Consider the following 17368-nt stretch of genomic DNA (forward strand, 5'->3'; position numbering starts at 1 on the left):
TTTTTACTGAAGAATGCGGCACTAGTTTATGCACCTGTATGCATAGGCACATTACAATTAATGGACTGTATTTTAGCTCAGTAAAAAAAAAAAAGCTGTACCGAGATTTTTCAAGCTGCAGTGTGCAAGAGGACTTTATTTTTATTGCTGATGTTTAGGACGATGATCACGATTTCACAGCTATCACTCTAGGTAATAAATGAATCATTGGCAGTTGAATTATTCACACCTGTGAGTTTTGTGTGTTTATTGATTATAGTGTGGGGTTATGAGTTCACAATTATCTATTATTGAATGCATTTTATATTTATTTAAAAGATAGATTAATAATTTGTTGTGTTATACTCATGAGAGATGGTTTGTACTGATTGATAAACTTCTAGGGTTCTGTATTTTTGGTCACACACTGGGAAGGATTTACTAAAACTGAGGTGCTCAGAATCTGGTGCAGCTATGCAAGGTAGCCAATCAGCTTCTAACTTCAGCTTGTGTTTTGAATTAAAAAAAAAAAAAAAAAACTGGAAACGGATTGGTTTCTATGCAGAGCTGCACCAGATTTTGGCACCCTCCAATTTTAGTAAATCTCCCCCGCTGCGTCTAGTTTGGCAGATAAGACCACCTAATAATAAATCCCATTAAAGCAGATGTGATTTTTAGTTGTAGCTCCTTGAATTAATGTTAAAGTGATTGTAAAACTTTTTTTTTGGCTTTTTTTTAAATAACAAACATGTCATAATTACCTCCACTACGCAGCTTGCTTTGCACAGAGTGGCCCCGATCCTCGATTTCTGTTGTCCCCAGGCGGCTCTCGCGGCTCCTCCCCACATCAGGTAACCCCCTGGGGGGTTACCGGGGGGTAACCTTGTGGCCGTGCTCCCGAGTCCAGCATTTATGTCCATAGACCTCCCCCCGGCACCCGCCTCATTGGATTTGATTGACAGCAGGAGCCAATGGCTGTGCTGCTATCAATCTATCCAAACAAGAGCCGGGACCCCGTGGAGAGAGGGAGAGCGCGTCTCCGCGGAAGAGATGAAGGGGCTCAGGTAAGTAAAATGGGGGGGGGGGGGCTGGGGGGGGCGGTGACTGCCAGAAGTTCTTTCACCTTAATGCATAGGATGCATTAAGGTGAAAAAACACAAGGGTTTACAACCCCTTTATTAATGTAGACTAGACACCTCCATGTTGCAGTGCATTTCAAATCCCTTTCTGTGGGGTTCCTTATAATGGCATAAAAATCTGGAGCACCTGCGCAAAGGAAACTTCCTGGTTTCATCAACACTGTCATTAAGGCTGGGTTCACATTGGTGCGATGTCAGACATCGCATTTGATTCGCACCGCACTGCTGTGCAAATCACATGCGATGTCTGTGCAATGTGAATTCAGCCATACGGATTGTATGGCTGAATTTGCATCGCATTTGGACCAAAGTCGTGCAGGACCCTTTTTTTGGTACGCACCAGAATCGGATTGCATGGGTGTTCACACCCATGCAATCCGATTCCTGTCCGAATTGACAGTTCACACTGCGATATGCGAACCGATCTGGGGGTTGTCATTAACTTTGTATTGGCACTCCCAGCAGTTCGCATATGGCAGTGTGAACTGCGTGCTAGTTCGGTGTGATGCGGGAACCCACAGTAGATTCACAGGGTTTCCCGTAACTCACCAATGTGAACCGAGCCTTAAGCTTCGTACACACGATCAGATTTTCCGACGGGAATTGTGTGATGACAGGCTGTTGGTGGAAAATCCGACCGTTTGTATGCTCCATCGGAGAGTTGTTGGATTTTCCACGGACAAATGTTGGATAGCATGTTTTAAAATTTTCCGCGGACAAATGTCTGTTGTAGGATTTTCCAAGCGTGTGTACACAAGTCCGTTGGACAAAATTCCAAAGTACAAACACGCATGCTGGGAAGCAAGGACGAGCCAGAAGTGGTCGGTCTTGTAAATTAGCATTCGTAATGGAGAATTAACATTTGTGACGCGGCAAACTATGAAATCGCGAAATGCAGCGCACATTTTCTTCTTTAATGGGATAATAATGAAGCTGCTTTGCTGGTGATACTGATGGAGTTATTGCAAACAAATTTTCAAAGGCTTTTTTTTTTTCTAGTGATATCAAGAATAATATTATTATGTTTTTTTTTTTTTTTTATTTTATTTGGGCAAGTTACCACAACACCATTATCACATTGTTTTTAAGATAAAGATACAACTATGTTGGTGTCCCTTGTCAATTTTACATTGTATTTTTTTTAAATGTAACTGCCTACTCCCAAACTGTCATTTGAAGTAAAACACATAGCCAAGTATTATTCTACACAATTTTTTTTATTGTGCATTAAAAAAAGAAAACAAATACAATTAGACATGCTATCTGCCAATAGAACTTAGTGCATTCTATGCATCCAAAAATATAGAAAATATACCAAATCAAATCATTATTCAACCAAAAAATAAAATAAAAGCCTCATGCATGTGTCCTGCTTCTTAATATAGGGGGTCAGCAATGCCAAGAGTTGGTGAAAGCAGGGGTCCGTTATCCGGAGATAATTCCGAAAATCATCTGGATTATTCTCCTGGAGCTCCCGCCGCAAAGGCATATGACATAATTGGTCACGATTAATAAAGCAACCAATTTTTGGTCCAAGAAATCCTCCTCCTCCTGTTCCTGGACGGGACTTGGGTCAAAGCAATAACTCCAAGGCCAATAATAAATAACATGTTGTCTGGTTGACGAACGGCCATTCAGAAACGAACTGAAAAGCACAAAATGAAAAGCGTGAAATGAAAAGCCGCAAATTAAAACACTCACCAAACTTCTACTAACACGAAATTAGCAGAAGGAGCCCAAACGGTGGCGCTAAAGAGCTGAAAAAACACACAGTACGTCACTACATTCGTGTTTGTTGGCCGACAATTCCTTGCCGTTTGTGTGCAAGACAAAATCCAGGCACATGCCTTCGGACACAAGTCTGAGGTTTTGTCTGCGGAAAATCCGATCGTGTGTATGAGGCTTTAGGCACTGCTTTGACACTATCAGAATACACTAATCAGTGGCTTTAGTTGATTGGAAGTTTTCCAACATTTCAGTTCGACAAAAGTCAATCTAGGGATCAACTTCTGTCGCGCAGGGATGACTACACATCACACATCTAAATGATCCCTGCTGAACCGGGCAAATTTCGATTCATCTATGGCAAGCTTTACTGCTACCGGTATCATTCCACACCTGGAGATTTAAAGCAACTCTGTTGCTTCCCCCCAAAAAATTTAAAATGATTGCACCCTACAATAGAAGATACTGGGGTTAATTTACTAAAGGTAAATAGACTGTGCACTTTGCAAAGTACAGTTGCACTCTGCAAGAGCAGTTGCTCCAGAGCTTAGTAAATGAGCAAAAAAATAAAAATGCTGACTTCCATCATCCAATCATGTGCAAGCAAACATGCAGTTTTTTTTATTTTCCTTGCACATGATTGGGTACTTTTTGCAACGTAAAGCTTTACCTCATTTGCTAAGCTCAGGAGCAACTGTACTTGCAGAGTGCAACTGCACTTTGTAAAGTGCACAGTCTATTTGCCTTTAGTAAATCAACCCCATTGAATACTTTTCTCCGCTGTGAGCAACAAGTCTGTAATTTGCTCTCTTAAAGTACTAAATGCTCTGGGTAAGTATTCAGCATTTTTGGGAATGCCTGCTACTCTTGCTGTGCTCAATGGTTTCTTCCATCAACCTCTACATGTAGAGGCTGGTGGGAGGAAACAAACTGCATGCCAGGGGACGCAAACATTCAACACTTCCAGAAGGGTCAAATGCTAAGGACTTTACCGGATGCTTTAGCGCTTAAAGACAGCTAATTTAGCTTTTATCGCCTGATGGCAAGGTAGGTGTTCAGTGCCATCTTTTGCAGGGAATACTTCATTAGATGTTTTTGGAGAAGCAAAAAAATATGTTTTAATAGTACATCTCTATCCGAAACTTGTTTGTCCCAGAGACACAAGGACGTAAGTGGAAAGCTCTCCAAACTGAAAAGAAATCCCTATTCAGACTGTTGTCACAGGAATATGTGGCTCCATTTGAAGATTTCCTGTGACACCTGTAACATTTTGGATTTGCTATTGATTGTAGTCACAATGTCAACAGTTGCCAGGACAAACTCAGAGGGTGAATTCCCCAAAATGTCAAAAATTTAAGTTTTGGCTAAAGATGCTAGTTAAGGAGTTTACTGCCATTGACAGTTTTATTTTCTACCTCAATAGGAATCCATAAAAGAAACAGTTGGGTTAATTTAATAAAGGCGTGCGCCTAGTACTAGTAAAATATGATTGCATGTGCAGTTGCATGAACATAAGATTAATTACAGTACATACTGTAGTAAAATGATAATCAAACAAAGTTTCAATAAACATTTGAGATGTTGAGGTTAGTGCGTCCGCTTATGCTTGGGATTTCGGAAAATTTAGCACATCTGTTGACAACAATTTTATTTTATTTTTTGCTTACCCAGATCTATATTTCAAATCAGAGATAGCCATGTTCCCACTGTAGAATTATTACATTATATGTCCAAAAGGTTCTGGACACCCCTCCAAATAAGTTCAGGTTTTTCTAGCAAAGGGTACTGTTAATGCCACAGCATACAAATACATTTTAGACTATTGTGCGCTTCAAACCTTATGGTAACCCTTTGGGGTAGACTATTTTCTGTTCTAGCATGATTGTGTCCCTTTGCAGCCAGCTCCATAAACACATGGTTTGATGAGTTTGTTTTGGAGGAACTCAAGTAGCCTGCACAGAGCTCTGAACTCAACCCTACTGAACATCTTTAGTATGAATTGGAATGCTGATTGTGAGCCAGGTCTTCTCATCCAGCATCAGTACCTCACACCTGACCTCACAAATGCTCTTTTGGTTAAATATTCATAAATTCACACAGACACAATCCAAAATCTTTTGGGAAGCCTTCTCAGAGGAGTGGAGGTTTGTAAAGCAACAGGTTCCCTTTAAAACCCTGACATCTGCTAGGTCAGGTGTCCACAAACGTTTGGCCAAAAAGCATCTCTTACTGTGAGAGATATATACATTTTTTTAATTTTCATTTTTAGGTTGTGCAGAATGTGTGGGATCGTTGGTCATGTATTTTAGATTTATTGAAATAAAATTGTGATCACTGTATGAGGCCATGGGCGTCTCTATTTTAGCACATTTGCTTTTGGGGCTTTATTAATTAATGTCTTAGAAATTATTTGAGAAAATAATATATATTTTGTTTTGCACCTCCAGGGGAGATTGAGCGATGCTCGTTTATCAAGTATCACTATTCCTCGGCCACTATACCCAAGAACCTCACATATAACATCACTAAGACCATCCGGCAAGATGAATGGCATGCCCTCCGTAAGTACCTGGGACTTTACCCTGAAACTTTATACTTACACCACATGATGAATTACCCAATCAGATTTCAGTTTGGAGAACTTTTTTTCAGGGAAAGAAGAAATGTGATTGGTTGCTTTGGTTTGCTATACTTTCTATTGTTGAATAATGCTTTCTGAGTTGGAATCCATTAAAGGTCCTCTGGATTCTGTGCAATTACCGGTATTTTTTGGAGGCAGGGGGAAAAGTGATACACCTCTGCCTCTCCTGGCATGAGGATGGCACAGATGAAAGGATAACCTTTATACTATAATTTGCCTGTGTACTACCCCACTCTCTTGATTACTCTGGGTCTATATTACACAAACTTCACACATAGAAAACCTACTGCTGTACTTATTCTTTAGGCGATGCAAGGCACGTGTGTATACTTTCAATAGGCAGGAGAGGACAGCTGGGATCAGAACTACTGCAAGGATAGACAGTTGCACTATACTTTATATATTTGAACTCTGAATAAGTACCATAGTTCCCATGATAATTAGGAGTGTGGCGTATCCTACAGTGTACAGTTTAAAAGCACAGGTAGGGGCAGGCTTGCTTTAACATCCTTTCCCTGCTGATGCAGGAGCCTTGCTGCCAATCAGTTGGACCAGCCCTGTCATATGCTCAGTTTTTTTTATATTTTATACTGACTTGCTAAGGAGACCTTGGGCTGGATGATCACCAACATCTTGTATGTCTCAGGCAATAAAGCAAGACTCATCTCCTGAGTTACTGGCACTGTCTCTCCTCCACATAAAAAATCCTTGTACCTCCTGTTTTATAGTACTGAAAAGTGCGTGTACAATCCTAACAGAGGAGTGAAGGAACCTTACAGCGGAACTTCACTCTCTCAGTCAACATTGACCATTTTTAATTATTATGCTGCTAGCATTAGTCAATAGAAAATAGTAAGACAAACGGGTAAGGAAGAACTCCGCCTAAAGTAATTAACATGGACTAAGCTCCTATGCGATAGTGAGATATTGGCAATCAAATTTATGTTTGTTCTAATAGAAAATAGTAAATAGGAAAGTATATCATTTTTACATGTTTTAAACTTTTTAAAAATTTCTTCAGTTACTTTTTGGTTTCCAGGCCTAGGCAAATGATATCATACATCCCATGTGGCCTTAAAAAGGGTAGGAGGGGTTTTCTCAGTTAAGCACACCTTCTTGTCTGCATGCCTGTGCTGAGGGCAGATGGATTCCAGGAAGTAAATGTTACATGAATCATCTGCCCTTGCTCAAGATGGCCACTGCCAGAAATGCTAGGGGGTGTTTTTCAATCTGATTTCTCTGCAAAAAAAAAGCATGGAGATATGGATGAATGGGTGAGTTTGCGTTGAATATTATCCACTTGTGGACTGCCCGCCCACAATGTACTGTGAACAGGTTGCCCGTGCAGGCAAAGTGACATATCTGTTGCTTGCTTCCAGGTTTAGGACGCGTGTACACTGTAAAAAGAGGGAGTCTTTCACCAAGTCCCGGACAATAATTCATGGCCTGAGCCTGCTGATCAGCTGTGTCCAATCACAGCCCAGAGCCCTGTGTTGGCAATCAACACAGGGCTTTGTACAGAGGGAACAATCTCTCTGAGAGATGTTAGTAAAAGCAGCACACATTACACATTGTTAGGCACACATTTAACCCCTTGATCACCCTAGATGTTAACCACTTCCCAGACAGTTTCATTAGTACAGTAACAGTGTCTAGTATTAGCACTGGTCACTGTATTAGTGTCTCTGGTGATGTCAGTGGCAGTTAGTCAAGTCCCCCAAGGGGGATAAAACGTTCTGCAGCTTAAGTGGTTAAAAATGAATGTAATCGTTTTTGGTTTGTGGTGCTCAGATGCAGTGTAGTTCCGCTTTAAAGTATATGTGTTAGGAATGGAACATGGAGGCTGCCATTACCGATTTTGCATTCTGCAAATGATAGTTACTTGGGGGGTCAGCAACGACAGACCCATTTTACCTCTTTACTGGGTTTCCTTTAAGTGGTTGACAGAGCTGGGAATTCAGGTGTGGATGATATTGCCATTCAAGTTTTAATTTTCCTGAAATGTAAATGAAAATTGGAGATTTTTGCAACATTTTGTTAAAAAAAAGAACGTGGCTTTGATGGTTTGTGTGAACCTCTTCTTTTGCTCAAAAATAGCCCCTCGTTCACTTTATTATTTAGTTTTTTTATTCACACACAAAAAAATATCAGTGAAAAAACAAGTAAAATAAAAAATTGAAAGTGACAATAGTACACAGAAACATGTAAAAAATTAAAATTGTTTTCTTTGGGAGCTTTTTGGCTTAGCAGATGAATGAGCAACGTTAAAACGTTCTAAATCAGCTAGATTTCGCCAAAGGCTAAATCATTCATTTTGCAGCAAAATCATTTTCTCCGAAGTCATCATTCATCTCTACTGGCGGGTAACTAAACCAGCGTAAAAAACAACAATAATATGCTGTGTTTATGAAAGCATACTGTTAAAAACTCTAGAAAAGTGTAAACAGCTGTGTCTATAGTTTGCCCTTGGCATCGAACACATTGGAGCATCTAGGCATAAAAGGATACATCAATCATCTTTAAAGTCATAAATTAACAAGTTAACTTGTAAATATAATTTACAGGTTTCTAATTTCCATGGTCACACTGTGTTTGCCAAGTCTAAATATGTATCATTGTAACAACGTCACCCTATTTAAAGATGTGTTTGATTTCCTTTCTGAGATAACTGTCAGTAAATTGTGATCCTGGTTCTTAGACATGAGAGGTACATACAGAAAGTCTATTGACTGCACAGTGTGATTTCTAACCTTTATAATACTATTAAAATATTGCAGGCTTGTAAAGGTTCTTCCTTGCCTTCTGTAGCCTAAAGGAATCTGTGCAACAGGAAGAGCCTGAAGTCGTTTTGATAAAAGCTTGCTCAAGCAGTTTGGCTATCAACCAGTATACTTACAATGATATGATGATATTAATTTGTTGTATATCCAGCATCCTGCACAGAGTTCTTCGTTGGATATCTACTTAAAGTGTTACTAAACCCACAACAGTAAAATCTGTCTGTATATGCAGAATAGCATGCTTGCTATACTGCACTGTGTAACTTAAGGGTTAATCCTCTGTATTGTGTAAAAAGGCTCTTTGATCCTGTATGCACAGATCCTCCCACTCCTGCACAGTCTCTCTTGGCAAGGCCAAATAACACAGTCAGAGTAGTAAGGTTATAACACAGTCAGAGTAGTAAGGCTACACATTCTCAGTTTGCTCTCTATTGGTGGAGAGAACATTTCCTGGTTGATCAGAGCTATTCAGGTCACATGATATTGACATCACACATTTAGGCATGTATACAGGTCCTAAATGACAGCCCAGTCCCTCTCTCCCCCTTCATGCCCAGTAACTAAAAAAGAACACAGTGGGTGGGATGTCACATCTCGATTCATGGATGATCCGCCTCCAATAACAGCCTGCGGACACAGGCTATAGTGGAAATCTCCTCCTACCTGAACACTCTGCACTCGGGCGGACCCTGCAGTTTATCACGTGACCATGGTATACAGATCAGCCAAAAGGGTGGCAGTATTTTAATGTAAAAAGAAGATTTATAAGCTGTGGGCACTGCGGGAGGGCGAATGAACTATTTTCATATTACTGGGTTTAGTAACACTTTAATCTGGATCTCGTTTTTTTGCCCCACTTATGCCCTGTACACATGGTCGGACATTGATAGGACATTCCGACAACAAAATCCATGGATTTTTTCCGACGGATGTTTGCTCAAACTTGTCTTGCATACACACGGTCACACAAAGTTGTTGGAAAATCCGATCGTTCTAAACGCGGTGACGTAAAACACGTACGTCGGGACTATAAACGGGGCAGTAGCCAATAGCTTTCGTCTCTTAATTTATTCTGAGCATGTGTGGCACTTTGTGTGTCGGATTTGTGTACACACGATCGGAATTTCCGACAACGGATTTTGTTGTCAGAAAATTTTATAGCAAGTTCTCAAACTTTGTGTGTCGGAAATTCCAATGGAAAATGTGTGATGGAGCCTACACACGGTCGGAATTTCCGACAACAAGGTCCTATCACACATTTTCCGTCGGAAAATCCGACCATGTGTACAGGGCATTATACTGTATATCCTCCCTGTTCACAGATCAACATGCATGGGTTAGCCACAAACAGCTTGAATAATGGTGCATTTAAGAAGTTGGGAGTTTTTGCTTGGCCAATATTTTGTTGAAAAATGGGACATTTCGATGAAGTTTTATCATCTTTGTACAAAATAAATACAATGAAAAGTATAAACACCATGCATTTGAAAAAGTCAGTTATAAAATTATATATAGATATAGAGATCGATCGATCGATCTATATATATATATATATATATATATATATATATATATATATATATATATGCATGGGTGTGTGTGTGTGTGTTTGTGTATACTGTATATACACTGCTCAAAAAAATAAAAGGAACACTTTTTAATCAGAGTATAGCATCAAGTCAATCAAACTCTTGGGATATTGATCTGGTCAGTTAAGTAGCAGAGGGGGTTGTTAATGAGTTTCAGCTGCTTTGGTGTTAATGAAATTAACAACAGGTGCACTAGATGGGCAACAATGAGACGACCTCCAAAACAGGAATGGCTTTACAGGCGGAGTCCACTGACATTTTTTTTTCGCTACTCATCTTTTCTGACTGTTTTTCACTAGTTTTGCATTTGCCTAGGGTCAGTGTCACTACTGGTAGCATGAGGCGATACCTGGACCCTATAGAGGTTGCACAGGCAGTCCAACTCCTCCAGGATGGCACATAAATACGTGCCATTGCCAGAAGGTTTGCTGTGTCTCCCAGTACAGTCACAAGAGCATAGAGGAGATTTCAGGAGACAGGCAGTTACTCTAGGAGAGCTGGACAGGGCCGTAGAAGGTCCTTAACCCATCAGCTGGACCGGTATCTGCTCCTTTGTGCAAGGAGGAACAGGATGACCACTGCCAGAGCCAGGGGTGTTGCTAGGGGGGAGAAATACCAGGGGCTTCAGCCCGAAGGTAAACGGGGGGGTGAGGTGTGGTGGTCAGGGGCGGGCTCGGGGAGGGCGATATTCTCTCACTTGCTTAACACTGACCTATCTGACACATACACTGACCTATCTGACATACACTAACCTACCTGACATATACACTGACCTACCTGACATACATGATTGACCTGACTGACTTACCTGACATATACACTGACCTACCTGACATATACATTGACCTACCTGACATACTTGACTGACCTACCTGACATACACGGCTGACCTGACTGACATATATGACTGACATGACTGACCTACCTGACATACATGACTGACATACATGGTTGACATGACTGACCTACTGGACATACATGACTGACATGACTGACATACATGACTGACCTACCTGACATACATGACTGACATGACTGACCTACCTGACATACATGACTGACATACATGACCTACCTGACATACATGACTGACCTACCTGACATACATGACTGTCCTGACTGACATACATGACTGACATGACATACATGACTGTCCTATCTGACATACACAGATTGTTGCTGCTCAGCCTTACCTGTGTCGGAGTACACTTATCCCGGGCCCCGGCATTCACCAGACAGCCCTGCAGGCACCAGGCAGCCAGAGCCAGGAATCAGGATAGAAGAGCCGCCCGCCCCATTTACACAGAGCGAGCGGCTCAGTGGGGATCTCCCAGTGCCCAGCGCGGCCATAGTGTCATTCCCGCCTCCTCCTGGACCCAGCAGCGCCTATGATGGACGTCGCACGTCCCGCGGCCTCGGCATTGGATGAGTGTGGCGTCCGTCATAGGAGCCGGGTCCGGAGGCAGGACTTTTTGTACATCACTCGGCCGCAATGGTGGGAGATTGTTCCCTGTTGCTAATAATGTATTTATGGATTTTGAGACCCGGGGCTTTTTGGGGGCACACTCGGGGCTCCAGCCCCTGTCAGCACCCCCCTCCCGACATCACTGGCCAGAGCCCTACAAAATGACTTCCAGCAGGCCACTGGTGTGAATGTCTCTAACCAAACTATCAGAAACAGACTTCATGAGAGTGAACTGAGGGCCCGACGTCCTTTAGTGAGCTCTGTGCTCACTGGCGTGGAGCTCGATTGGCATTTGCCATTGAACACTAGAATTGGCAGGTCCACCACTGGCGCTCTGTGCTTTTCACAGATGAGAGCAGGTTCACCCTGAGTACATGTGACAGACATGAAAGGGTCTGGTAAAGCCGTGGAGAACGTTACGCTGCCTGTAACCTCGTTCAGCGTGACCAGTTTGGTGGTGGGTCAGTGATGGTCTAGGGAGGCATATCCATGAAGGGACCCACAGAACTCTACAGGCTAGACATAGGCACCCTGACTGCCATTAGGTATCAGGATGAAATCCTTGGACCCATTGTCAGACCCTACGCTGGTACAGTGGGTCCTAGGTTCCTCCTGGTGCACAACAATGCCCGGCCTCATGTGGCGAGAGTATGCAGCCAGTTCCTGGAGGATGAAGAAATTGATACCATTGAATGGCCCCCCATGCTCGCCTGACCTAAATCCAATAGAACGCCTCTGGGACATTAGATTTTGGTCCATCCAACGCCGCCAGGTTGCACCTCAGTCTGTTCAGGAGCTTAGTAATGCCCTGGTCCAGATCTGGGAGGAAATACTCCAGGACACCATCTGTCGTCTCATTAGGAGCATGCCCCAACGTTGTCAGGCATACATACAAGCACATAGGGGCCATTTTGGGTTGCTGCAATGAAATTTCAGAAAAATGGACTAGCCTGCTGCATCATTTTTTCACTTTGTTTTCTCGGGGTGTCTTTGAATTCAGCCCTCTGTGGGTTGATAATATTCATTTCCATGAAACAACGTGGCTTCCTTTCATTCCTAACTCATTACCCAGTCCATATCAGTATAGCTATCCAGTATATTTTCTCCCATTTCTCCCATATTTTCTCCCATTTTCCCCATTGAGATCTGATGTGTCTTCAATGTGTCCCTTAAATTTTTTTTTTGAGCAGTGTATGTGTGTGTGTGTGTATATATATATATATATATATATATATATATATATATATATATATATATATATATTCTCCTACTTCTGACTATCACAGCGATACCACATACTGTATGTGTATATTATTTGTTGTTTGTACCTGTAGTAGGGTCCAGAAACAATACTATACATTTTGCTTTTTTATCTTACCAAAAATACACTGACCCTGACTGTGACTCTGAGTATGACCTTTGACCCTAACCTTGAACTCAACCCTAAAGCCGCGTACACACGGTCGGACTTTTCCACCGGACTGGTCTGACGGACGCTGACGGACCAAATCCGGCGGACAATCCGATCGTGTGTGGGCTTCACCGGACCTTCAGCGGACTGTTCCAGTCGCAAATCTGATGGACTTTAGATTTGGAACTTGCTTCAAATCTTTACGTCGTAACTCAGACGGACCCAGAAATCCGCTCGTCTGTATGCTAGTCTGACGGACAAAAACCAACGCTAGGGCAGCTATTGGCTACTGGCTATCAACTTCCTTATTTTAGTCCGGTGTACGTCATCACGTACGAATATGTCGGACTTTGGTGTGATCGTGTGAAGGCAAGTCCGTTAAAAAGTCCGTCGGAAGTCCGTCAAAAGTAAAGGTCTGTCGGACCCGTCCGGTCGAAAAGTCCGACCGTGTGTACGTGGCATAACACTGGCCTGGATGAAACCCTGATCTAGCTATTTTATCTTTTTTTTTTTTTGTACACCCCTAAGTGAAAATGTCCAAACTGGGCCCAATTAGCCATTTTACCTCCCCGGTGTCATGTGACTTGTTAGTATTACAAGGTCTCAGGTGTAAATGGGGAACAGGTGTGGTAAATTTGGTGTTATCGCTCTCACTCTCTCATACTGGTCACTGGAAGTTCAACATGGTACCTCATGGCAAAGAACTCTCGAAGGATCTGAAAAAATGAATTGATGCGCTACATAAAGATGGCCTAGGCTATAAGAAGATTGCCAAGATCCTAAAACCGAGCTTCAGCATGGTGGCCAAGAGCATACAGTGGTTTAACTGGATAGGTTCCACTCAGAACAGGCCTCGCCATGGTAGATCAAAGAAGTTGAGTGCACGTACTCAGCGTCATATCCAGAGGTTGTCTTTGGGAAATAGACGTATAAGTGCTGCCAGCATTGCTGCAGAGTTTGAAGGGGTGGGGGGTCAGCCTGTGAGTGCTTGGACCATACACTGCACACTGTATAAAAATTGGACTGCATAGCTGTCGTCCCAGAAGGAAGCCTCTTCTAAAGAGGATGCACAAGAAAGCCCGCAAACAGTCTGCTGAAGACAAGCAGACTAAGGACATAGATTACTGGACCCATGTCTCGTGGTCTGATGAGACCAAGATAAACGTATTTTGTTCAGATGGTGTCAAGCGTGTGTGGTGGCAACCAGGTGAGGAGCACAAAGACAAGTGTGTCTTGCCTACAGTCAAGCATGGTGGTGGGAGTGTCATGGTCTGGGGCTGCATGAGTGCTGCCGGAACTGGAGAGCTATAGTTCATTGAGGGAACCATGAATGCCAACATGTACTTTGACATACTGAAGCCGAGCATGATCCCCTCCCTTCGGAGACTGGGCCGCAGGGCAGTATTCCAACATATTAATTATTATTATTATTATTATTATACAGGATTTATATAGCGCTGACAGTTTACGCAGTGCTTTATATTAATGACCCCAAACACTCCTCCAAGATGACTACTGCCTTGCTAAAGAAGCTATGGGTAAAGGTGATGAACTGGCCAAGCATGTCTTCAGACCTAAACCCTATTGAGCATCTGTGGGGCATGCTCAAATGGAAGGTGGAGGAGCGTAAGGTCTCTAACATCCACCGGCTCTGTGATGTCGTCATGGAAGAGGACTCCAATGGCAACCTGTGAAGCTCTGGTGAACTCCATGCCGAAGAGGGTTAAGGCAGTGCTGGAAAATAATGGTGGCCACACAAAATATTGACCCTGGACATTTTCACTTAGGGGTGTGCTCACTTTTGTTGCCAGCGGTTTAGACATTAATGGCTGTGCGTTGAGTTATTTTGAGGGAACAGCAAATTTACACTGTTATACAAGCTGTACACTCACTACTTTACATTGTAGCAAAGTGTCATTTCTTCAGTGTTTCAGAGTTACATACGGTAGTTACATATTAGGTGAGGTTGAAAAAAGTCCATCAAGTCCAACCTATGTGTGTGATTATATGTCAGTATTACATTGTATATCCCTGTATGTTGTGGTCATTCAGGTGCTTATCTAATAGTTTTTTAAACTATCGATGCTCCCCGCTGATACCACCGCCAGTGGAAGGGAATTCCACATCCTTGCCGCTCTTACAGTAAAGAACCCTCTACGTAGTTTAAGGTTAAACCTCTTCTCTTATAATTTTAATGAGTGGCCACGTGTCTTGTTAAACTCCCTTCTGCAAAAAAGTTTTATCTCTGATGTAGGGTCACCAGTATGGTATTTGTAAATTGAAATCAGTGCTCACAACCTTTCCTCATAACTAATATCCTCCAGACCCGTTATTAGCTTTGTTACCCTTCTTTGTACTTCATTTCCAGTACAACCTTCCTGAGTACTGGTGCCCAGAACTGGACATCATACTCTAGGTGCAGCTGGACCAGAGTCTTGTAGAGCGGGAGAATTATCATTTTCTCTCTGGAGTTGATCCCCTTTTTAATGTATGCCAATATTCTGTTTGCTTTGTTAGCAACAGCTTGCTGCCATTGCTGAGCCTATCATTTACTAGGACCCCCAGGTCCTTTTCCATCCTAGATTCCCCCAGAGGTTCTTCCCCCCAGTGTATAGATTGCATTCATATTTTTGCCACCCAAATGCATTATTTTACATTTTTGTACATTAAACCTCATTTGCCATGTAGTTGCCCACCCCATTAATTTGTTCAGCTCTTTTTGCAAGGTTTCCACATCCTGCGGAGAAGTTATTGCCCTGCTTAGATCAGTATTGTCCGCAAATATTAGAGATTGAACTGTTTACCCATCCTCCAGGTCATTTATGAACAAATTAAATAGGATTGGTCCCAGCACAGAACTCTACCCACCCCTGACTATTCCGAGTACTTCCCATTTATCACCACCCTCTGAACTTGCCCTTGTAGCCAGTTTTCAATCCATGTACTCACACTATGGTCCATGCAAACGGACCCTATTTTGTACAGTAAATGTTTATGGGGAACTGTGCCAAATGCTTTTGCAAAATCCAGATATACCACGTCTACGGGCCTTCCTTTATCTAGATGGCAACTCACCTCTTTATAGAAGGTTAATAGATTGGTTTGGCAAGAACGATTCTTCATGAATCCATGCTGATTACTGCTAATGATACCGTTCTCATTACTAAAATCTTGTATATAGTCCCTTATCATCCCCTCCAAGAGCTTGCATACTATTGATGTTAGGCTAACTGGTCTGTAATTCCCAGAGATGTATTTTGGGCCCTTTTTAAATTCTGGTGTTACATTGGTTTTTCTCCAATCAGCTGGTATCATTCCAGTCAGTAAACTGTCAGTAAAAATTAGGAAGAATGGTCTGGCAATTACTTGACTGAGGTCACTATGTACCCTCGGGTGTGTCAGTGTTGTCACATGAAAAGAGATAATAAAATATTTACAAAAATTTGAGGGGTGTACTCACTTTTGTGAGATACTGTATATGCAGGCCCACAGATAAAGACCCCCTTACGTGAGGGTGCATATGTACGTATGCTCGGTGGGAAGGGGTTAATGGATTTTTGGATTTAAGGGATGTGTGGTGTTTATTTACTTTTTATTTTTTATATCTGAATGAGTAACAAGGGGCACTATAGACCTCTTACTCAATCACATAAGGGTTTTAATGTTTTAAAGTGGATGTAAAACCTCACATATATCCAGTGAAGTGAACAGCCTCAGATGATACACAGGGATGAAACAAATCCTCCTACATAAGTTTTACATGTATATCTGCTGTCTTCAGTTTTATATACTGTTTAGAAAGTGTACGTCCTGTTAGAATTTTCTCGCCCCTGATTCACTTGTGGGTGTGGATTCTTGCCATATACTGTGAGCCAGCTGATTGGAGGAAAGGCACACCCCCCCACTCCTCATAGGCAGAGACTTGCAGAGCTGTGCTGTGAATAGACCAGTTCTCTGCTAATCTATTTAGAGCACCCACCCTGACACAAAATTAAGCCTGGTTTTATTACAGTTGACAGTGAACAGTCAGAAGTTTAATGCTGATAACCGAAGAACGGAGCAGGAGAAAGCCACAGCACTTAGGGCTTTGAAGAGAGATAAGAAAACACTGCAGATATATGTGCCCAGCTCAAATTTCATGGATCGGGTTTACATCTACTTGTTTTTTTCGTCTTTTTTTTTTTTTTTTTAGGTCCGTCTTAAAATCTATACCATACCCTTATGTACATGGATGGATTTTGGTATGGTATGGATATGGATGGTATGGATTTTGTTGGGATACCCATGTTAATTATTTTTTTTCTCTATAACAACCAGTGGTGCACCATAACAATCATTGCCTGACCATGCATCCTAGCAACCAATGACATTTATTGTTTACTAGGACACAGGCAGCTTGCCCACACAGCATTCTTGGTTGACAGGCAGCCATTTTTTTCTTACGGTCTCACTTAAAACCTATACCAGGCCTTCACCTAGGATAAGAGTCTGGTATAGATGAAGGGAATTCTCAGGTCGCTTTGTTTATGAACAGAATGAAGCAGCTGGGAAATGTAATTTAGCTGCAATAAAAATGTTATTTTTTTTTTCTAAAATGTCACATTTGCTTTAGTACATCAATGTTTTACTTCCAGCTTTA

The 17368-nt window shown here is 42.0% G+C and overlaps 1 protein-coding gene across 1 annotated transcript in view; it reads left to right on the plus strand.

Moving 5' to 3' along the window:
* Window positions 1-17368, plus strand: part of TMEM178B (transmembrane protein 178B) — a 483948-nt gene that overhangs the window by 197406 nt on the left and 269174 nt on the right. The window contains exon 3 of the mRNA XM_073621832.1: window positions 5291-5404. Coding sequence (XP_073477933.1) covers window positions 5291-5404 — 114 coding nt within the window. The remainder of the gene's footprint in view (window positions 1-5290; window positions 5405-17368) is intronic.

The sequence above is a fragment of the Aquarana catesbeiana genome, linkage group LG03 (assembly GCF_042186555.1).
Source record: "Aquarana catesbeiana isolate 2022-GZ linkage group LG03, ASM4218655v1, whole genome shotgun sequence".
Lineage (NCBI taxonomy): Eukaryota > Metazoa > Chordata > Amphibia > Anura > Ranidae > Aquarana > Aquarana catesbeiana.